The sequence below is a fragment of the Perna viridis genome, chromosome 7, assembly GCF_037379345.1.
Source record: "Perna viridis isolate PV_CMFRI_1.1 ecotype Kerala chromosome 7, ASM3737934v1, whole genome shotgun sequence".
In the NCBI taxonomy this organism is placed as follows: Eukaryota; Metazoa; Mollusca; class Bivalvia; order Mytilida; family Mytilidae; genus Perna; species Perna viridis.
In genome coordinates, this window is record NC_142451.1 from 1505792 (window position 1) to 1527375 (window position 21584).

General features: G+C 31.3%; 1 protein-coding gene across 12 annotated transcripts in view; it reads right to left on the reverse strand.

Moving 5' to 3' along the window:
* The window catches only part of LOC148610894 (CLIP-associating protein 1-B-like), a 75343-nt gene that overhangs the window by 44890 nt on the left and 8869 nt on the right, over nt 1–21584 (reverse strand). For 9 of the 12 annotated variants that reach the window (XM_088590771.1, XM_088590770.1, XM_088590767.1 and 6 more), the window contains exons 3-10: nt 17168–17246; nt 16163–16206; nt 13544–13603; nt 12539–12630; nt 12018–12093; nt 10469–10566; nt 9929–9999; nt 9395–9430 (exon numbers count right to left, since the gene is read on the reverse strand). In XM_088590771.1, the coding sequence (XP_088446897.1) occupies nt 9395–9430; nt 9929–9999; nt 10469–10566; nt 12018–12093; nt 12539–12630; nt 13544–13603; nt 16163–16206; nt 17168–17246 (556 nt within the window). The remainder of the gene's footprint in view (nt 1–9394; nt 9431–9928; nt 10000–10468; nt 10567–12017; nt 12094–12538; nt 12631–13543; nt 13604–16162; nt 16207–17167; nt 17247–21584) is intronic. The other 3 variants (XM_088590772.1, XM_088590773.1, XM_088590763.1) reach the window with 1 other exon arrangement.

A 21584-nucleotide genomic window follows, 5' to 3' on the forward strand; every position in this document is an offset into this window, starting at 1 on the left:
TTCATAAATTAATTGTTGATAATTTTGAAATTGATCTTGAACTTGATATCACAAAGCAATTAATCATGTGATAATAATAAATAAACAAGACCGGATCAAAAATTTACTAGAAGATTTAAAAAGAAATAAAAAGTATAAGTCATACTAACACTGATTGAATTATACTGAAAATTGAAAAGAACTTACTAAAAACCATATTCTTTAAAGTTATTTTTTATTTTATTTTTGAAAAAAAAGTTGCAGCTCTGCAAAACTAATAACAAGTTCCAGATATTTAATCTTTAACAGTCCTTATTAAGGAAATGTAGCAAAAGACTTACATTCTGTTAACTTGTCCATTTGCTGGGTAGGAATGTCGGGGAATGTAAACACATCATTTTCCTGATCTATTTCATCAAATAAATCCTTATAATCATCAAATGGAGAAGTATAGTGCATCAATGGTGACGACCATAACTCTCCTTCTACTTCACCATTCGGAACTTCCAAGTGAAATGTATCCTTATCAGAACTAGAGCTCATAACTTCATAAATAAACTTCAGATTTTAAACTGGTTTAGAAACTTTCCTATGCATCTTCTATGTACATACAACACAACACAATTTTATAGAGGCACTCTCTGTAACCTGAGACCAGAAGTATAAGCACCAGAATTTGGAGGTAGATGGTAAACAAACTTTTATTTTCTCAAAACATCTTATTTTCACTTTGAATTAAACACCTTTGACATCCCATTCAATGTTTGTAAACTAACATTATAGTTGTAGGTCACATGCTAATTAAAGTAAATTCAAATATCTAATAAAAATCCAAGTAAATACAAAGCACCTTTTTTGACACCAGAGGATTCCACATGACATTTCATAAATAGAAGAATTAATTTCTATTCATTTCTGAAGTCACTAAATCCATTCAAAGATCAGCAGGAACATGATCTTTAACTTTTCATTTAACTCTTTTTTAACACTGTGAAAAAATGTTTTGGATTAAATTCCTCTGTAAGTGATAATTTCAATATTAAGAATGACTTTCACCTTGTATTTACCGTTGTACAAGGGTAATTTAACTTTAAGGTATCACCTAGATTAAACATTTACATAAGGTGCCCATGCTTCAGGCCTAATTTCAACGTTGGGTCAATTCCAGTATTTGTCAAAAGCACACAGAAAATCCTAAGAATCAATAAGCTGATATTTTAGATCATCACCAATCGAACCCGATCACATTTAACGACAATATCTTGGAGATATGCCCAAAGTATTTAATAAGAATACTTTGTGACACAAGACTACGTTAGTATCACGTATAGTAATCCTGAGAACCTTACACAGGACACTGCTTTGTACAAGTTTGTTTAAACTGAGTATTGTATTTCCGTACGATTATATTTCTCTTTATTTGCAAGGCATCAATATGCTAATTTGAATTTATATTTTTTAAACACAAGTTAACATCACATGGCTAGTATTCCTCAAGGTAATGGTTATGTTAGCTAACCAAATCTGGGTTGAATGATCACCACTCAAGTCACCACATACAATCAAATTAATTATGCAAAGTCCTAGAAAATTCCTCAACTTGTAACATGAATTATCATTCAAGTCACTGCATATGTTACAAGCAATATATTATTATCACAATCAAGATGATTATATAATGTAGAAAGGTGCAATGTCACTAAGTTATTATTGATATTTATTCATTGTACGTGGAGAAATGTGTCATTTAAAGATCACAGGCCTACACAAAATATTAAAAACATTTATCTCCAAGCAAAAATATTCAATCTTTTCATCATTTATATGTTGTCATACACACAACTGAACAAATTTGATCACACAGGCTGTGTAAGGGACTGTCATTGGTCACCTTAAATTTAATAGTCCTTCGTGTGATTTATGGTTTATTTATACACTCAACTGTTACCTTACAGTCCTAATGGTCATTTTAATGTCTGTATTTAACAGCTCAATAAAGTCCTTTCACATCAATTTTTGTGCTTTTCATGGTAAATTGTCCTTGAAAATATTACTTTTAACAAATGAAAATCCCATCTGACACCAAGACACATTCTAATTTTCAAGTCCACTAGTTTTTCCTTGAACAAACTTGATATAAAAACATCATTTACTAGTATATGAAACTATAACTTGTACTTATTTTTGTATTATTAAATGGTACTTTGCTAAATTTAACTAACAAAGACTTCTTATATCATTTTATAATCAAATGACATGACTGGTTAAACAATGTCATTAATTAATCAGAACCAATGGTTGATTGGATGATCCTGTCATCATTATCTGACAAAGTCATCCATACATACAGGTTAACAACCTGCTATACCTCCACAACATCATGGTTTAACCCTAATTACAAGTGTCAAGTTTTTTAAGCATATCCAATTTATATTTTATCTATGCTGTTCATGCCTGAAAGTCAAAAAGATATGTAATTTAAACTTTGGACATTTATTTATAATTATCTCAACTTGATAAAACAAATTGGACAAGTGTATTACTGTTATATATTTCTTCTTTCTTACACCTTTGAATTATACTTTTCAATACAAACACTTAAAAACTGCAATAAAAGGTCCAAACAAGTCAGTAAAAAGATCTAACAATTTCTGCTATGTACAGTGGGCCATTTTACTGTTCAAATATTGACACATACGCCACTAATGGGTTCAGGCATGATATATATATTTTGATGAATAAACCAAAGCACCTGTGACCTTAAATTGAATTTACAGGCAGAAAACCAAGAAAAACTGACAAATAAGAAACAAGATAGGGCTCCTAGTCATATCAATAGGCCACAAAGATAAAACAATACCCTGTAATGTCAGTTCTAGACAAGGAATTAACTCCAACTTTATCCATCTGTTCTCTTCAGAGAGAGAAAGGTAGTCCTATCTACTAATAGTTAATTTAAATATCACTAAAGGTATACTACTCTGTCATAACAGGTTAATAAAATACCATCAAAGATATTATCAAAAGACAAATTTGAAATTTTAATTACTCATGATCATCCTTTGAGTGGTATATTCCAAAACCTATTCACCCAATTTGGGAAATCTAACACCGAACTTAAGTGATCACGATGCAATATTTCATTATCGTCACCATCATATGTACACTTAATGTATTTTAAATCTTTTTTTAAGTTTCCCAACACAAAATATGCATATAAAAAGATGCCTTATTTAAATATTTTGTATTATCACTAAGCATTGTTGAAGTATTATTGTCAGATGGTATTATATAACAGCAACAGTAATCCTCTTAGACTGCCAACTATTATCCCAGTAAACCATGCTGTAAGTGCAGTCAAAGGAGATCATTTTAGTCCCTACCTAGTAGTACATAGCCTGGACTTGTGAGACTACGATATGCTTTATCATGAAATGCCTGCTGTTATTTCAGTTCATTTGTCAAATGTACAATTTTTTTAAAAACTTTTAGGTGGTACATGAATTTATATCCACCTTCAAAGAGCTCATCTGATTGTTTTATACATAATTACTTAGAATCATTTTCTAAGCCTGTTGAGACTTGCAACAACAACTCTAGGGCTAGAAATGTGTTTATTACTTCTCAGATTTTCTATTTGATGTGATAGTTACACAACTTTCACTAAAATGATCAGAAACCAAGGTCCAACCTTGACGATCTTTTAAAAAAATTCTGTCACCAGAAAAATAATTGTGACAAGAGATAATACTTTAAATGTCAACACAGACCTTGAAGGCAAAGTCAGAAAAAACATCTTATCAGATCTGAATGTCTCATAACTTCTCATTCATTTGTTATTAAAACTTAAGAATATAACTAAAACAACTGTCCTAAGATTATTCTACATGTAGCTACATGTACTTGTAAATCATGACAATCATGAACCTACTGTTCAGCAAATAGAGAGAAATATCTAACAATGATCAGTGATATTTACCACACTTGTCACTTTATTTCAGCTGGAAAAAATTGACCAAAATAGCAAGAACCAGACAAGGATAATTAGAGTTGGTCCAAGGTTCAGAACTTCACATTTTTCTTTTACAAGCTTAGAAGTTCTATGTACTGGTACCTACATTGTAATTCACTGACCTTCAACTCTTTTTATTGACATTTTATTGAGGACTTTTGGTTTCATTAAGTGGACTATTAATTTGACACTATCAGTCCAGGACCTTTCACTTTTGAAACTAAAGTAAATTTAAACCTTTGAACTAGTGATTTAGCAAAAAACCAAAGAAATTCATCGTGATGCAATATTAAATTTCAAGAATGTCCCAAAATTTAATTCTTATACCATGAAATTGCTCTCCAGATTTGACATTCTGAGATACATTTGTATATTTATGAATGCAATGTAAACCTCTACCTTCAATAATATCAACAAAGTTGAATGAGGTGAATGTACCTTCTTCTTACATTTGATCATTTAAGGTAGGTCACACCTTTAGTAGATGGATTTTCCTCCTTGTTCTCAAAGATGACCTTAATAGAACACACTATAAAATATTTAGATAGAAAACAAAGATCACAAAACTTAATTTCAAGGTAATTGAGCTTAAATAAAGGAGATTTTTACAACATTTTATAGAGATTTTGTACAGAATTTTCAGTTTCGCTTACCATTAAAAACTGGTAGATTAAATTTCTTAAAAATTTGTATAAAAAACACTTATCTGATATTATTTCAAATATCAAAAAGAAAATTCAAGGTCTCCAATTTTTTTTTCTTTTAATATTAAAAAAAAACAAGATTCCAATTACAATTTCTGCCAATTATCTCCACCCTGAAAGAGGGTTTATTTAATTAATGTTTGTCATTTTACCATATATAGGTTTATGCCAAAAATTTAAAAACTTTTTTTTTCATCCTTTCAAAGACTATTTGCTCATTGAAAATACATACTTCTGTATGATTTTACAAGATGACAGAAAAGAATGTGCCTTGTAGTATGTTTGATCTACGTTAAAACAACATCCATGTTCTGATGAAAATAAATGTCAGACCAAATAGTACCTAACTTCTAAGAACAACATATTCTGCACACTAACTAAATAGGTCATATCTTAATACTTATACCAAAAAATTTCACAGGGTTAAAGTAATGTTTATCAAGGATTAATACAAAAGATAAGTTTGATCAAACTCTTATAAATACTGAGAAAATTCTTCAGCCTAATTTTCTTCATCAAATAAAACCACGAAACCTTTTCTGGGTCTATTTGAACAAAAAGTGGATAAAAAGACACATTCAAATTTCATCTCAATAAGCAATTTAAAACACCAACAAAAGAAGAAAGTATTTGTCACTTTATATACTGTACGATTCCTTTCACAGTTGTGTAATATACATCTAAACATATATACCAACTAATAAAGAGAAATATATACAGGATGCCCTACAAAATACATCAGAGATATGGTAGTTATATATTTGTACCAGATAGTGATAGATCTTCCTACTGATCTCAATATAAATATTGACAGGTAAATTCCAACCCATTATATCAACATGCTGACTAAACAAATCCTACTTAAAACCATATTAAAGTTAACAATTTCTGGTATCAAATATTTTTTTCAAGTATTCCATTATAAAGATCTCATAATAACAGATTTCTAAAGCACTGTCATTGAAAAAGTTAATGTAATTTTAACTTGCCAGAGACCCAAGGGCATAAAATACACATGAAAATTGCCAATACATGTGTGCAACAATTCTTACATATAATATTAGAATCTGAGGCTATTGTCTTTATTCACTATCAGAGAAAGCCATTTATTAAGAAAATATTATACTTATCATGAGAGACAGAAAATGATCTTAGTCTAGTTACATATGAGTTATCTCCCTTGAATAATAACCTGCATACTAATCTACCTTTCGTAAGAAATTATTTACAAAGCAGTAATCATTGTATGTTTGAAGATAACATTGTTGATCATTAATTGACATTGACATTATAAGCTTTGTATAAATTAATACAAATATAGGTCTGAGAGACAGAAATGATCAAACCAGACAAATCTTAACCAAAACATTCTAACAGGCTCAAAGCACCATTAAGAATTTACTCTGAAGAACAAACTTAGGCCTCTTTATAAAGAGCATTCCTTTATTTCTTTTTTATAGAGTGTTTTTATCTTTTAAGGGTAATTCATATAATTGAAAATTGGAGTTCAAGTGTTGAAGTACGCAGGTCCAGTCAAAATATTTTGACATTTATAATACAAAAACAAACTGATTGGTAAAATGGTGATCATGTTTCAATGTTTTATGACATGTCCATTGAAAATGTCTGTCAAAACATAATCTTATTTAAGAACTGACACCATTTATAACTAAAAAAAAATAAGATAAACCATAAACTAAGAAAAGATCATCTAACCATATTTTCACAGAACATTTTTCTTTGTGCTGTTATGAAGTCATCGTTTCCCAATTGATACCTGGGTTCATACAGAACACTTTGATGGGTTGTGTTGGTGTTCTGATCAATACCTGGGTTCATACAGAACACTTTGATGGGTTGTGTTGGTGTTCTGATCAATACCAGGGTTCATACAGAACACTTTGATGGGTTGTGTTGGTGTTCTGATCAATACCAGGGTTCATACAGAACACTTTGATGGGTTGTGTTGGTGTTCTGATCAATACCAGGGTTCATACAGAACACTTTGATGGGTTGTGTTGGTGTTCTGATCAATACCAGGGTTCATACAGAACACTTTGATGGGTTGTGTTGGTGTTCTGATCAATACCAGGGTTCATACAGAACACTTCGATGGGTTGTGTTGGTGTTCTGACTAGTACACCATCTCCCAAATTAAACAAATTGTCTATTTACAGCATAAAATTACTGAAAACAAATTAAAAATAACAGAAATGTGCTAATGCATCAAGTATCTGGGTCATCCTTAGGACAGTGAACAAGGAAGTCTGTTTTAGGAAGTTTGACAGGAGGTTTATCTTAACTTAAATTAAAAAAAACACCACCAAATGGGTGTTGATGAGTGAAGCTGCTATTCACATGAGATTGTAGTTGGATGCCTACATGTTTGCATCTAACATATATTCATGGTTCTCAGTATCAAAGTCCATGAATCAACCAAAACCTTTCTTACTACTGAGTATAATAAAAAAAATACTGATAAGTAACTTGTTGCTTGCAAGTCTTTAAGTAGCACTCCAGCTAAGAATCATGAAAAATGTAATTCATGGGTAAAAAGTCTGCATATTTTTATTTCTGATATTTTGTTTGAAGGAATATTTGAATAAATAATCACACATTTCATAGTATCGACCCATAAAACAACCTAGTCACAAAAATAAAAATATGTAGCCTTTTTGGGGGCGTATCACATTTTTCAGATTTTGCATGATTCTTATAAAGACAGCTACTTAAAAAACTCCTGTATGTCTTCAAAACTCAACAACCGAACAGACCCATCAAAATTAAAAAGACAATAATGAAGTTCACATTTTGTGCCAAATCTCATTTGAACTAGCTACATAGGGAATCAAACAATAAGGCTTATATCAGTTCTATTTTAAAAACACTTATTAATGTCTGGTGAATAATAAAACTATTAAAGTCCAAGAAGAGCAAGTATTTGTTTTAAGTAAAGGTTAACCTAAGAGTCAGGAAGAGGATGTCATATTGTTTGTTAACTTTCTTAGTAGTGTACATGCAGCTAGTTTGGGACCAACATAAAATCGCACTCATTGTAGTGCTACATACACTCTTACTCGTACAGCAATCTCATGAAACAGGAAGGTTAGACATAAATCAATGAAATGCTTCCCAGGGTGTAGCTCGATACAACCACAAAGGTCCAACCTAAAACAATTGGGGCAAGTATGGAAACACCATTCAAGCTTAATACAGCTCTGAATTTGATTGCAATTAAATATTTGACACAGAAAGAAAAAAACTGATAAAAATTCCAGTTACCTTTTTAGTCTCTTATTCTTAATAAGTACAACCCCAAAAATCAATCCCAGCTTTCTTCTAGGAGAATTCAAAGAGATCCATTTACTTTCATTCAAGTTATTATCTGTACAGCACCTAGTTCTATAATTTCATAGATCCATACACTTATAGTCAAGTTATTGTCCTGACATCACAAAAATGCTTCTTTCTGGCACCTTATTTACAAACAGCTCAGGTAAAAAAAAACCTAAAATCAATCAAAGCCTTCCTTTGGTGGTATCATTACAAAGAGATTCATTCACTTGTATTCAAGTTATTGTCAAGACATCATGAAAAAGCTTGTTTCTGGCCCCTTGTTCGATCAGTAATTCATAAACCATGTGAGTCAGAACCCAAAAATTAATCCTAGCCTTCTTTTGATTGTATGACACCTTGTGGTACAACTTCAGAGATCCATTCACAATTAATCAATCATGAAAATGATTGTTCTGGCCCCTCTTGGGCATCTAATACTTAAACATTTCAAGTCACAACCCTATTATCAATCCAAAACTTCCTTTTGTGATATGGCACAATAAAGATCATTAAGATCTATATACTTGTACTCAAATTAATGTCCAGACAGGAAGCGTCAATGATGAAGATGTAGCTGACGACAGCATAATACCATAATACAACAATAAATTTTGCCCCATCTACATGTACATCAAGTCATCCAGTTACAGCTGTGATTTTGGTGATAATTTTCCCTTTCCTTCTATAGCTCCACAAAACAGGAAGTTTATATAGGAAAGCAACCAAATCATGAACAATGTATGCCCAATCTACAACAAGTCAAATCAATCCATCTATTGGAGATAACTGTGACCATATTTGGAGAAACAGGATTAAGGACACAGCAAGTCTAGTATACCAACCATTCGTTACATTTAAGTTGTACAATTCTTAGGTAAACCTGTTATTCAGTGTCTATAAGCAAAATTCACTACATTGCAGATTGTGACAGTGATATAACTTTTGAATGAGTATTTTCTACTTTGTGAAACCTAATGTACGCAAAAATACACACACACACACACACACACAAAACAAGAATCTCAACATCAAATTATAATACTTTAAAATGATGGGAATTGAAATATGTAGTATGCAGTGATATTGAAAACTGAGACCCTCCTTTCGAGACAAGCAATGTACTGGGTATATATCTAAATAGTATAAAATCTATTCATCATAAGCAAATACGAAAATTTGGGAATAAGAAATTATAAACCTTTTTCCGGTATCAGAATTCGTGAAACATTTGTGCAAAAGTAATATAAAGCTATCACCAGTATCATGGTTGAAACAATTGCACACAAAGCATCAAGGATCTGGTGAGGAAAATTTGTATCCCAACCAAATAAAATGAGTGGTGAAGAAAACCCAGAACCTCTACCTGTTTGTAGAAATTCTTCTGGATACAGACCAGCTTCTATAATTAATAAATCCATAATAAATATGGCTAAATCATGGTTCTTTCATAGGTTGAACATAAAAACAATGAGAGTTAAATATATAATAGACTTCGTTCTGCCTTTTCCTAATTTTACACTTCTGATATTTGAAGAAGAGTTAAAGGCAAATTATGATATCACAATTTTCTGGGAAAAAAGCAATGATCATAATAAATTTTTCAGAAAGAAGAGTTTTTTTTATCAGCTAAAAATGACACAATAGAAAAATAACTTGAGTCAGAGAAAAAATGTGTAGATTATTTACAAACAACATATTCAAAGTTTAATGGGTGCAAGATTTTTGTCAAAACGTTTTCTGCATTATTTTTAATTCTTAATTATGAAATAATTGGTTAAGCAGTTATTTTCTCAACCTATGCAACAAGTCAGACAGAGTGCTCTCCCATGTCACATATTGGTCTTGATTACCATACATGTGCTAAAAAATAATCATATTTTCAATAATGTCCACTTACCAAAATCTGCAGTGGCCAACATATTGCCTGATGCTTTGACCTCATCAAATCTTTGATAAATATGACTCAATCTACAAGAGATCAATTAAAAGTGATATAAATGCATTGCAAATTGTGTTTTGTATTAAATATTTCTGATTTGGATGTAAAAATTTCAAAAATAAATGCAGAAGTTAACCTGAATTTTAAATTGTTACTTTTTAATTCAAACATTTACTTAAGCTGAACATAAGGTCATTCAAAATAAATTTCTCTTTCTTAAGACCATTACAAAAGTATGGTAGCAAGCATATAAACTATTATGTCTATAAAAAAGCAGACCTAGGAAGCACAACATTTTTTTACATCAAGCATTACAATTTTTCTGTTCGGAGAAATGATTTTTTTTCAAATAGCAAAATTGATGCAACTGATTAATAACTTTATCCAATTTTTTGATTTCTTAGATAAAGCATTATTATTAAAAAAAAAAATTTTTGGGGGGGATTTCATGAACAAATTAATTGACCAGTTTTAAATGTTACAATGAACTAGTCATACTTATTAGGAGGAATTCCTTTTTTAGACAAATCCTGTCTGACTCGCTCTCCAACATGTCGGTATATTTCACATAAGGTGTTCACAGCTTCATCTCGCACCTGTAAAAGACATAAACATCTTTTGTTCTTTAGACAGTACTTAATTGTCTACTTAATTGTTTGAAAGATCAAATATATTTTCTGAATTATACTTTACCTTGATGTGATATCAATGCTGTGTATTTAAACCTTCAGATGTTACTTTCTGGTTTGATAGGTCTTACTTTTTGTTTTCTTTACTTTAACTTCCCCCATCAAAGTTGTGCTATCATTATGTCAATAAATCTGTTCAAATTTTTACTATATACAGTCAAACTTTGGCCAAAGTTTAAAAAACCAGGCAAAAATATTTTGAGTTATCCAAGGTTTGAGTCATCTGAGTATAATCCAATAATATATTGGTTGGTGATTTTTTTCTAATTTTAAATGATTTGTTGTGCTTGTAACTGTCTTTCAATTTATGCCAGGATTTTTTCTGTTATTTTCTGCATATTGTTCAGTAAGATACATTTTGTATGGTGTTTTTATAAATGCTGAGCAACATTAAGTCTTTAAAGAACTTTATTTTTATCAACAAAAATAGAAATTTCAAAACATGCTAACAGTGTGTAAAATGCAAAATAAGAAAAATTACAAAACTATGTGCACTACATTAATATGATAGCATAACTGATTCACTAGGAAAGGAATGTAGTCATTAAAATACATCAATTATCATTGACTAGTGTAGTTTCATGAAAGATGTCTTTGTGTTGATATATTACTTCTAGTTTGCAGAATTGTCATTGTTCTGTTATCAAAGATTTTATTACTTTTGCTGTCAGGGTCTTTCAGAACATAAAGGTGTGTTTACACTGGTTGAAGATCTTTCGGTGAAAGTATTTACTATTTTGTATTTAGGGTTGCTTTTCACCATATCTGTTCTTTTTTTCTATCATTTAATGAGAGAATATCATTTCAACATACAAGAGTTATGAGTTACACTTAACAAAAGACAGAAATCATTGTTGGTGTAAATTTAAGGTTTGAAAAATCAATTGTGTTTTAATCAAAGATACATGTCAAGTCCAAAAGGTTTCAACAAAAAATCACATTAGAGCATCTTAATGTTGTAGAAACAAATGATCAGCTTTCCCATGAATTAGTTGACTATTAATTAACCTAAAAGACATATCCAGGAGACAGACTGAAACCCTTTGAGCTATACAATATAGTTCAAGTCATTCAAGGTAAAAATGTATAGGTGAAAGGGCTGTTTTACTTGGACTTTCACTTAAGTTAAAAATTATCGAAGATTTCAGCTCTTCCCAGTGTGGCACACGGAGGTCTGACTGTGCAGATATTCACTTATATCTTGAAAAGAGTGAATTTAGCATGTACTGTGTTACAGTTAAGTTAGTCCTTATCAATTCAAAAAGTTCAAAGAATTCCTGAAGTTTAAATTAACTGCCTGATAAGGGGTAGAGTAATATACAACCAAAGATTATACACTTGTATCACGATAAATTTACCTGTGAATTCTGGTCTTCAATTAATTTGCATATTGATGGGACAATTTTAGACAGAGATAAACATCTTGCTCCGTACCTGTAATTTACATAAAAGGTTAAACACAAGCTATAAATAGGTCATCAACCTAAGACTTAATTGAAAGAATAACATTAACAATCATGTGAATTTCTTTTTATTTCCTTAATGTTTATACATGTATCATAATACCAAGTAACCTAACTTTACAAGTTCTTAAACTGGCATTTTACAAGTTCTGAAGGGTATTGGAGTTAGTCATTAGAAATATCACAGTTAATGCATTACATTTCTTTTTCTTTGGTCTGTTTTAGGCCATTGGAGTTAATATCAGATGGATGAAAATTTTTTTTAAAACATATATCTGGTCCAAATAGAAATGAAGTGCATTTTTTAAAGAGTTTTTCTTATTGATATGGCAATCAAAATGGTAGACAACCTTAAAGAGATATAAGAGGTCCTAAGGAATAATTTTTACATGTCCTTACTTGGTGTATTTACTTACAAATTCAGTGTATTTTGTAAACAGATGAGTACACCTTCTCGAACATGCCACAATTTATGGTTAAAAGCTCCCATCAGTCTCTCAAACACAAACTGAAAATAAATATAACTCTGCTTGAAATAGAAATGAACAATTATTCAATTTTTCAAATAATCTTACCTAGAATATGTATAGGCAATTCATGCTACTATAATAAAGCCCAGCATTAAAAAAAAAAACATATTTAGCAATGATTGGTTTTTTTTTAAGCACTCAATACTCCTAAGCAGAAAATCATATTTTGTACAAATATGTGTATACAGTTACTATACCCCTGCTAAAAAAGTAGGAGGTATATTATTTAATTAATATAGTGTACTATTTATCCTTTTATCTTAAGTTCTTACACAAGTAGATAAAAAATCTTTCACCAGTGGGAGAAATTCAAATCTTTTTCATAGCAGAACGAGTGCCAGGACCAAGAATTTCTCTTACGAATGAAAGATAACCTGATCTTTGATCTTCAACAAGTATGTTTCCTCTGTGCTAATGTATATATATTGTTTGCTTCTCTGTGAGAATGCTACCATTTCCTTAAACGCAGTTTATAGTGACATAAAATTTTCTTATGCCTTTGTTTAGAAATGTCTATAATGCTGCCACTTCAAAGATGTTTCATTGGTTAAGAGAACAAGTTAAAACAAGCAGCCATGACCTCGTTTAACATGGATTGTCTTAACTCACAAACGGCCACTTATGGAAGGATTCAATAAGTAATTTTTAACACTGAAAAGCTGAAGATTTTATTTGAGCATTTGCCTCAATAATCAATTTGAGACAGAAACAGGGAAACCATTATGATCCATATTTACCTTATACTAAAGATTTTATTAACAAGGTATTAATATTGACAGTTTTATGAATTCTTGTATGGCATCTTATGATTTTTTTTGTGAGTCATTTTATGGTAGCAACAGTTTACTTGTGATTTCTTGTATGATATCAATATTTTTACAAGTTGATTACCTGTGGAGAAGAACCTGGCATCATTAACTTCAGCAGTAACTGTTGGGCCTGGTCTCTCACCTGAAAATAGAAACCAGAATTTATTCTACTAAAAAAGTCAATGATTTCATCAACACAAAGCAATAATTTATGAATGTAGTTTGTTAGATGAATTAAATTTAAAATGTATACGTATATGTCACACTGAAAATGAATAAAAAGGACAGATAATTTCAAACAAGAGTTTATTATAAATTAGAAAACATGTAATATCATCTTCATTAAGCTTTTTGCAACACCAATCTCCAGAAACTTGAGGTATTTAACAATAGATTACTGCCAACGTAAGTTCCCTCCAGTCATTAGGGTTCAAAGACACAGTCAATTAGTGTAGTACATGTATTAAATTATTTTCCCAGTAATAATGAACTTTTACACCATGTATGGTATGTTATAACTTTAACATCTACAACAAGTCTAATTAGAGAACATTGTTTTCAGGTGAAAGTTTTCACCACACGCAGGTAACCTTTGTTTACACCTGAAATACAATCCTGTACTTAGTCATTTCCCTCCTAACAATACATGTTTTTCTCATCCCCTGAAACCTTCTAAAACATCATCATACAAGTTACAGCTGTAACTAATTATATATACTCCTGAAATATAAACAGGAGACAGGAATCTGAAGTAACTTTCAATGTTACATGTATATTTAATTACAGAATGTAAACATTTAATAAATTTTGAATCCGTGTCTTAATGGGCACACATTAAGTTCATGATCTGAATCCCCCATTCTCACAAATCAAACTTTGCCATTTCATTTTCATCTGTCAAAACATACATGTACAAGTCATTAATAGCTACCTTCTGATACAGAGATACATGTACAAGACCCAATCATTAATAGCTACCTTCTGATAGAGAGAGACATGTACAAGACCCAATCATTAATAGCTACCTTCTGATACAGAGATACATGTACAAGACCCAATCATTAATAGCTACCTTCTGATACAGAGAGACATGTACAAGACCCAATCATTAATAGCTACCTTCTGATACAGAGATACACTGCCCTTTTTTTAAACAAATATTTACATTCTATTACATTTCACACAATGACAATCTCTCCTATTCCCTACTTGCGGAGCTCGGGATGCAGCTATATTTTATCCAGTTTTTGCAGAGTTACCTCCCGTAAGAGCAGATGTAATTTCGCAGTCTCTCTAATCGATGTTCGGATTCGGGTGCAGAAAAAAGAGATAACTCGAATGAAAATGGAATCCCCAGCAGACTAACACAACAGTGTTTCTAAAATTTGCAGGGTGTTTCATTTTATAAGGATGATTTTCATTTGTATCCCAGGTAAAGAAAATTTATGGCAGGGTCAGTAGAACGAGAGGTTCCCTTTTGACTTTCAAGATTTTCTAAAGTATCATCGATATCGGATGGAAAACCTTAGGTTTTCCGAATAGACACCTGCTCCAAAGGGAGATAAATGTTGACAAAATGTTGGTCCGCAAGTCCGGAATTGAAAGTGACAATCCTCATTCACATGGATGATGATGTTACACAAATAATAAAACTTCTCTTACAGACACACAGCCTTAATCCAAAACTGATTTTGACCTTTCTTCTTTCTTCTAACCTACTTTGAAGAAAGGTTAGTTTCTTTACCTGGTTGTAAGGTAGTACAGTACAGTTAGGTCATTTCTGAAAATTTGGTCTCATATTGTTGAAATAAAGCTGTTTTGAGGCAGTCCACACAGAAATTACTAGTGTTTTGTCTTGAAAAAGCCCATAATTTTTTAAATCCTTGGTGTGTGGAGGTTCAAGTCATTTGTAAGTAATTTAGTGATTATTGTTATAAAATCCAGTAGCCATGGTAACATACCGAATAAAATATTATGGAGTTTTAGTACAAATCAGGGGTGCCTTTCCAAAACTAACAGTCAAATACTATGATTTATAAAATATCATGCACTTAGGCACTACCACTGGATGAAAGCATGAATGGAGTAGGTAGAAAAGGGGTAAAAATAATAAGACCCTTTTCAATTCATTCTCTCACAATTTTAATTCCAAAAGTTCGTGCGAAATAAGGTATTTTGAAAATCAGCCATCTGATGCTGAGGACAGAACCTAATACAAACTAGGACTGAAACGATACCATTCTTTATTTACCCCTGTTTACCATTACATATATTAAATCTGTCTATGCATAAATGCTTAACTACCTTTAAACAATATATCCACCAAATTTCATTTTAATTTTAAGTTTTACAAAATTTGATGGGGGTAATTTGGTGTGCAAAACAAGAAGCCTTAATGTCACTGTACAGTGCACCCTAAGAATAACTAAGTGTATTACAATAGTGGACCACTACTTTTATATTAATTTACCAGTTACACCCATCAACCCAATCTTTTATTAAAATTCACACCACTAAATGTTCTTCAGAATCACAAAGTCTGTTGACCACTGCTACCATTACCTACCTACCCTTACCCCTCCCTCTACTCTAAAACATAACAAACCTACCTGGTCTTTAGAATCACTAAGTCTGTTGACCACTGCCTCCATTATCTACCTACCTTCACCCCTCCCTCTACTCTAAAACATAACAAACCTACCTGGTCTTTAGAATCACCAAGTCTGTCAACCACTGCTACCATTACTGGAATTAGAAACATAAAAATGGAATCAATTCATCTAATAATCAATAAAATTACCCACAAAAAAGGACTTTAATGTGGCATCATTAAAGGAATTCTTTTACATTGATTCTAATTAAAATTAGCAGACAACTTTCAACCTCAGTATATCAACTCATGTGCCTTTAAATTGTTTCTGCTGGTACAGAGGGCAACTCTATTAAATACTAACAGAAAGCAAGGCAAATTTGTTATCCTCCAAACATCACACAAGCAAATGTCTAGAACAGGTATCACTTTATAATCCTTCTCATGGACAAGCAGTGATATCAAAGATTTGTAACATATAAAACTGTTTAGAAGAGCTAAGCAAATAAAATTTATTATATTATAGTTTGTCTGATCATGCTGGGAAGAAGTTGAAAGTTCTCCAGACCATGTCAGACAGATGTCGTTATTTCGCTTTACTCTGTCAGACAGATGTTGTCAGTTTACTTGTCCAAATGTCTCAGAAATGTTTTGCAGTGCATTTCATGAGGACTGTTAGGATTTTTTTCCCAGCATTAAGCTTGTATATGTATACTACTCAAGTAGAATTGTGTAGAAAGCAATAATTTCATAATTTATATAAATAAATCAAGAAGGAATCCTACATAAGATAATTTTTGGCAAATTTTCCTATCATCAGGTAATATAAAGAATGATTTAAAAAGCATTGATTTTCTTCAAAATATCATCTGCTCTTTAAACTGTATATCATATTTTTCAAAGGATTATCTAAGTGTACATCATATTCAACAAATACATAGATTGCTTATAGCTATTAGTTATTTTTAGCAAACTCTATCTGACTTTCAAACCCACTTCAAGCCTTGACCTGTATCCTTTATATCATATATATGCATGTAATAAAGGAAACATTAAGAAAATTAACATCACCCTAATCCACCTTCTTCTTCCAGTCCATCAAAGTCATATATGTACCTGATGAAATGTGTGGTTTGAAATCTTCCCCCATTCGGTCCACCATTAAGCATAAAACTTCCAGCCCATTGACAGAGATCTGAAAGTAGAAAATATATACTCTTATCCAACAGTGGATAATAAAAAAGTAATCTGATATCTGCCTGGTATAGCAAAATATCAACAAATCTATGCAGGTTTATTGAGATTAGGTGTGTGTTTTTATTACTTTGTGTTTATTTTTATTTATTTTTTTTATAATTTGACAGACAATGGCATACAATTGACTGTATAGTAAATTTGATTGTTATCTTAATTCCATAATATATTTAACAGTTATTATTTTTATTTTTTTGTTTTGCTTTTTCTCAAAATTCAATTGGAATGTCCTTTAGCAAGTAAGAATGTAAGGAATTAAGGTTGCTTTCTTGTATTAACACAACTAAAATACAATATGAACAACAAATTTAAATGTTATCCCAGTTCTAATTATGAACTACATTGTAACAGCCCGTATTGAATTAAGATGTAAATATTTATATGGCGAAACACTTAAATCCAAAGTCAACATATACTATAAGTAAATTCTGTTTTATCTGTCTGTTTGTAAACTCTTCACAAATTCTTTTCTTAAGATTAAAAACATTGTCCTTCTCTGATACCAAATGTATTATTTCTTGTTATTTAATTTCCCAGCCCAGTGAGATAACCACTACATAGATCACCGAGGGGTCTACACAAAGACTTCAACCTAATCGTTAGATTGTCATTAACATAGTATTTGTAGATATAAAACAGCAATCAACAAATGACCACCAGGGGAGACAATATTTTCCTGAACATTGATGGTTGACAAAAGGACAAGTTTCTATAATGCCTACAACTGGTCAAACTCCTTCAAGAAAGGTATGATATGTTCAGGAACAATCAAATGTAATTAAGCAGAGTGTTACAGTACTGGGCATCATTTCAAATTAGGTATAACTTATTACCTAAGATAACTCAAACAATTGTCATATATAAAACTCTGCACATTGTCATGTTACTTAGGACATTAACTATGCAGGTCTAATTACTTATAAAATAGTGAAAGTTTGGACAAAAAATTACATATATATGAAACATTAAAATAACTTGTCAAGCTGGACTCAATTAATTTGGTCCATGGTACATGTATAGCTAGGATACAGAACATGTTGGTGTATCTTGGACAACATATAATAAAAACTTTGTTTATCTCCAGACATAAACATGAGTTATACATGTTATAAACTTTACCACCAAAGGAAAACTTCTCACAACAAAATCTCTGATCATTGCATTGCAGATTTTTAATATGTTGCAAGCAGAAATAAATAGTACAAGATAGAACAGGCTAATAACTTTTGACTACAACAGTCAATTTGTGGATTTTTTTATATCAAAAGTAACTGTGAACAAGGAACACTGACCATACTATCAATACTTTACTATCAGCTGATGTTTGTTTTATCTACTTTGTACATAATAAATCTTTTTATGAAATGTAGAAAATATTTGATGACATTTAATGACAGATTATGACAAATGAGGGTTAGGTGTTATAACATTATGTTTAACATGATAATAATTACTACACACAGGGAAGTAATTAACACCTGACAAAGGTTTACCGTTACATGTACATGTATCAGACAAATTGTCATCATAAACAATAGCAATTGGAGGTTATCCTGTAGACAATATAACACTAGGACTAACTGGACGACATCATATTTTAATGTTTATTTCTATGTAAGCCAAAGAATTCTGCCTTTAGGCAACCTCATATTATTCTGATGTAATTCAACAACCCCACAGAAAAAAAAATTAAAATATCCAAAGACCAGGTTTTTCCAAAAAGACTTCACCTAACAACTACCAGTAGCTAAGGCTTAAATTTTAAGTTAGTCTGAGGCGACTACAAGAATGCTTAAATGTTGTTTCTGACAAATACCTTTTTTTGTTTCTGCAGTTTTAAAAAGTATTTTCCTAAATTATATTTTGATACTCTTAAAGTATTTTATGAAATCATTTAAGGGATACATGTACTAAGAAAAAAAATCTGCTTCAGCAAAAGCAACATAATGTTCTGCAGGGTGCAGCTTGATATGACCAAATACATGTAGTCTTACTCTGAACAGTTGTCAATGGGTCAAGTATATTGACACAATATTCCACTTTTAAACAGTCATAAATTTTTATGTTAAATTTGATTAAATGTTTGACATAGCATATATTTCTGACCAGAATGACAGTGGTTAAAAATTTCCAATAAGAGATGAAATCACAAAGTTTATGAAAACCCTTACATGTATTTTTTGTCCTTTATTAGTTGGAAACTTATTCAAACTACATACATTTATGATTTTATTTCTAAATCAATGGGCCCCAAATGTTGTATGGTTGACAGTATAAACAAAAAATCTGTGAGCAATGGCTCACTATCAATCACCATATCAGGAAAATTAACAAAGTCCTTGGTGAACACAAAGATGATGTCTATTTTTTCCAAAAATTAATCCCACCATATGGCATAACTACAGAAAGAATGTGTTAAAATTTCAAGTTGCTATAATGAGAAGTTGATAAAACTGTGACAGAAAAAAAGTATTACGGAAACATGGATGAGAGCAAAGCAGTATACCCCCTCTCCTCTAAAGTGGGAGTATAACAATCATGGTCAATACAAAATAAATATAACTTTATGCAACAGACAAAATACAAGTCACTAAAATTTGTAATGATGACTAAAACAGATTTGATATGAAACAAGGACTACATCCTGGTAATGACAGGAACCTCATGCAGACTTAATAAACTCATACATTTGCCTCAAAATTAGCAGAAAACAATTATTATAAATCCAACATTACTAAAGCACGAGTGGTACCAAGGGGTGATGCTACAGGCATGATATCAAGATAAGAGTGGTATCAAGGGGTGATGCTAAAGGCATGATATCAAGATAAGAGTGGTACCAAGGGGTGATGCTAAAGGCATGATATCAAGATAAGAGTGGTACCAAGGGGTGATGCTAAAGGCATGATATCAAGATAAGAGTGGTACCAAGGGGTGATGCTAAAGGCATGATATCAAGATAAGAGTGATACCAAGGGGTGATGCTAAAGGCATGATATCAAGATAAGAGTGGTACCAAGGGGTGATGCTAAAGGCATATCACGATACGAGTGGTACCAAGGGGTGATACTTAAGGCTTGATATCAAGATATGAGTGGTACCAAGGGGTGATGCTAAAGGCATGATATCATGATTTCTTTTATATCATTTTATTAAATTAATATTTACATGTATTCATTTATACAAAATTTGATGTAGTTTATGCTATACATATCTTAATTAAGGTAATAGCCCCTAAATCATTTTTTTTGATAGGATGGGACCCAGTCTAACATTTAAAATTGTCATAAAAGACCCATATACTACAACTCAATAGTTTTACAGAAACCAGAAAAAAAATTTTGTTTCACATACTTTTCAGTCCTTGATTCCTAAAAATAGACAAAAAACTGAAGTTAAATCCAAACCTTTCTTCCTTGGAAGGAACCTAGTACAAGAAGTACAATTTTAGTGAGTTTCACACACATTTACCCAAGTAATTGTTTGAAAATCAGAAAATGTTTGGTCCTAACTCCTCATTGGTTATGGTCCTAAACCCCAAAATAAATTCCAACCTCACTTTAGTGGTAAAGCATGTAACCTTCCCCCCTCTAAAAAAAAAAACAATCTCAAACCTTCCCTAAGAAGTACTGAACCTAGTGGTATCCATTTACTGATTATCACACAAAAATCAACTCTCTACTTTACAATGACACAGAATAACAGAACAGTGCCATTCTGCTATACATGTACATGTATGTGTGTGGTAGTATAAAAACCTAATCACATGTTTGCAATAATTTCACAATTTACAGAAATCTTAAATGATTAAGCAACATCTAATTTGAACCAGAGAACATGATTTGAAGGTAGACATAGTAGAATTAGTTTAAGTAGCCCATTAGGTCTATCATTGACTAATCTAATTACATTGAATTGTATCAGTAAAATTTATCAAAACAATCCTTCAGTGTATCAACAGACTTGATCAGTGCTGACAGAGATACAATTACTTCAACTGATAATTAACTTTAAATCAATCTATTGCAGGCAGGGTTTTGTTTAGGTCAACAGGTCCTGGAAATTAACACCAACTTCTTAAAAGCATGGGATGTACCCTGCAGTATTTTTCCCTTTAGTCTCAAACGAAAGAAAAAGAAAACTAACATCTATCAAATTGCTCTACTACTATGAAACAAAAACTTTTACTATCACATAAAAATACATGTACATGTATACCTCTAGAAATCTGAAAGATAGAATACCTATATCAAAGTCATACTGGGATATAATCAATGAG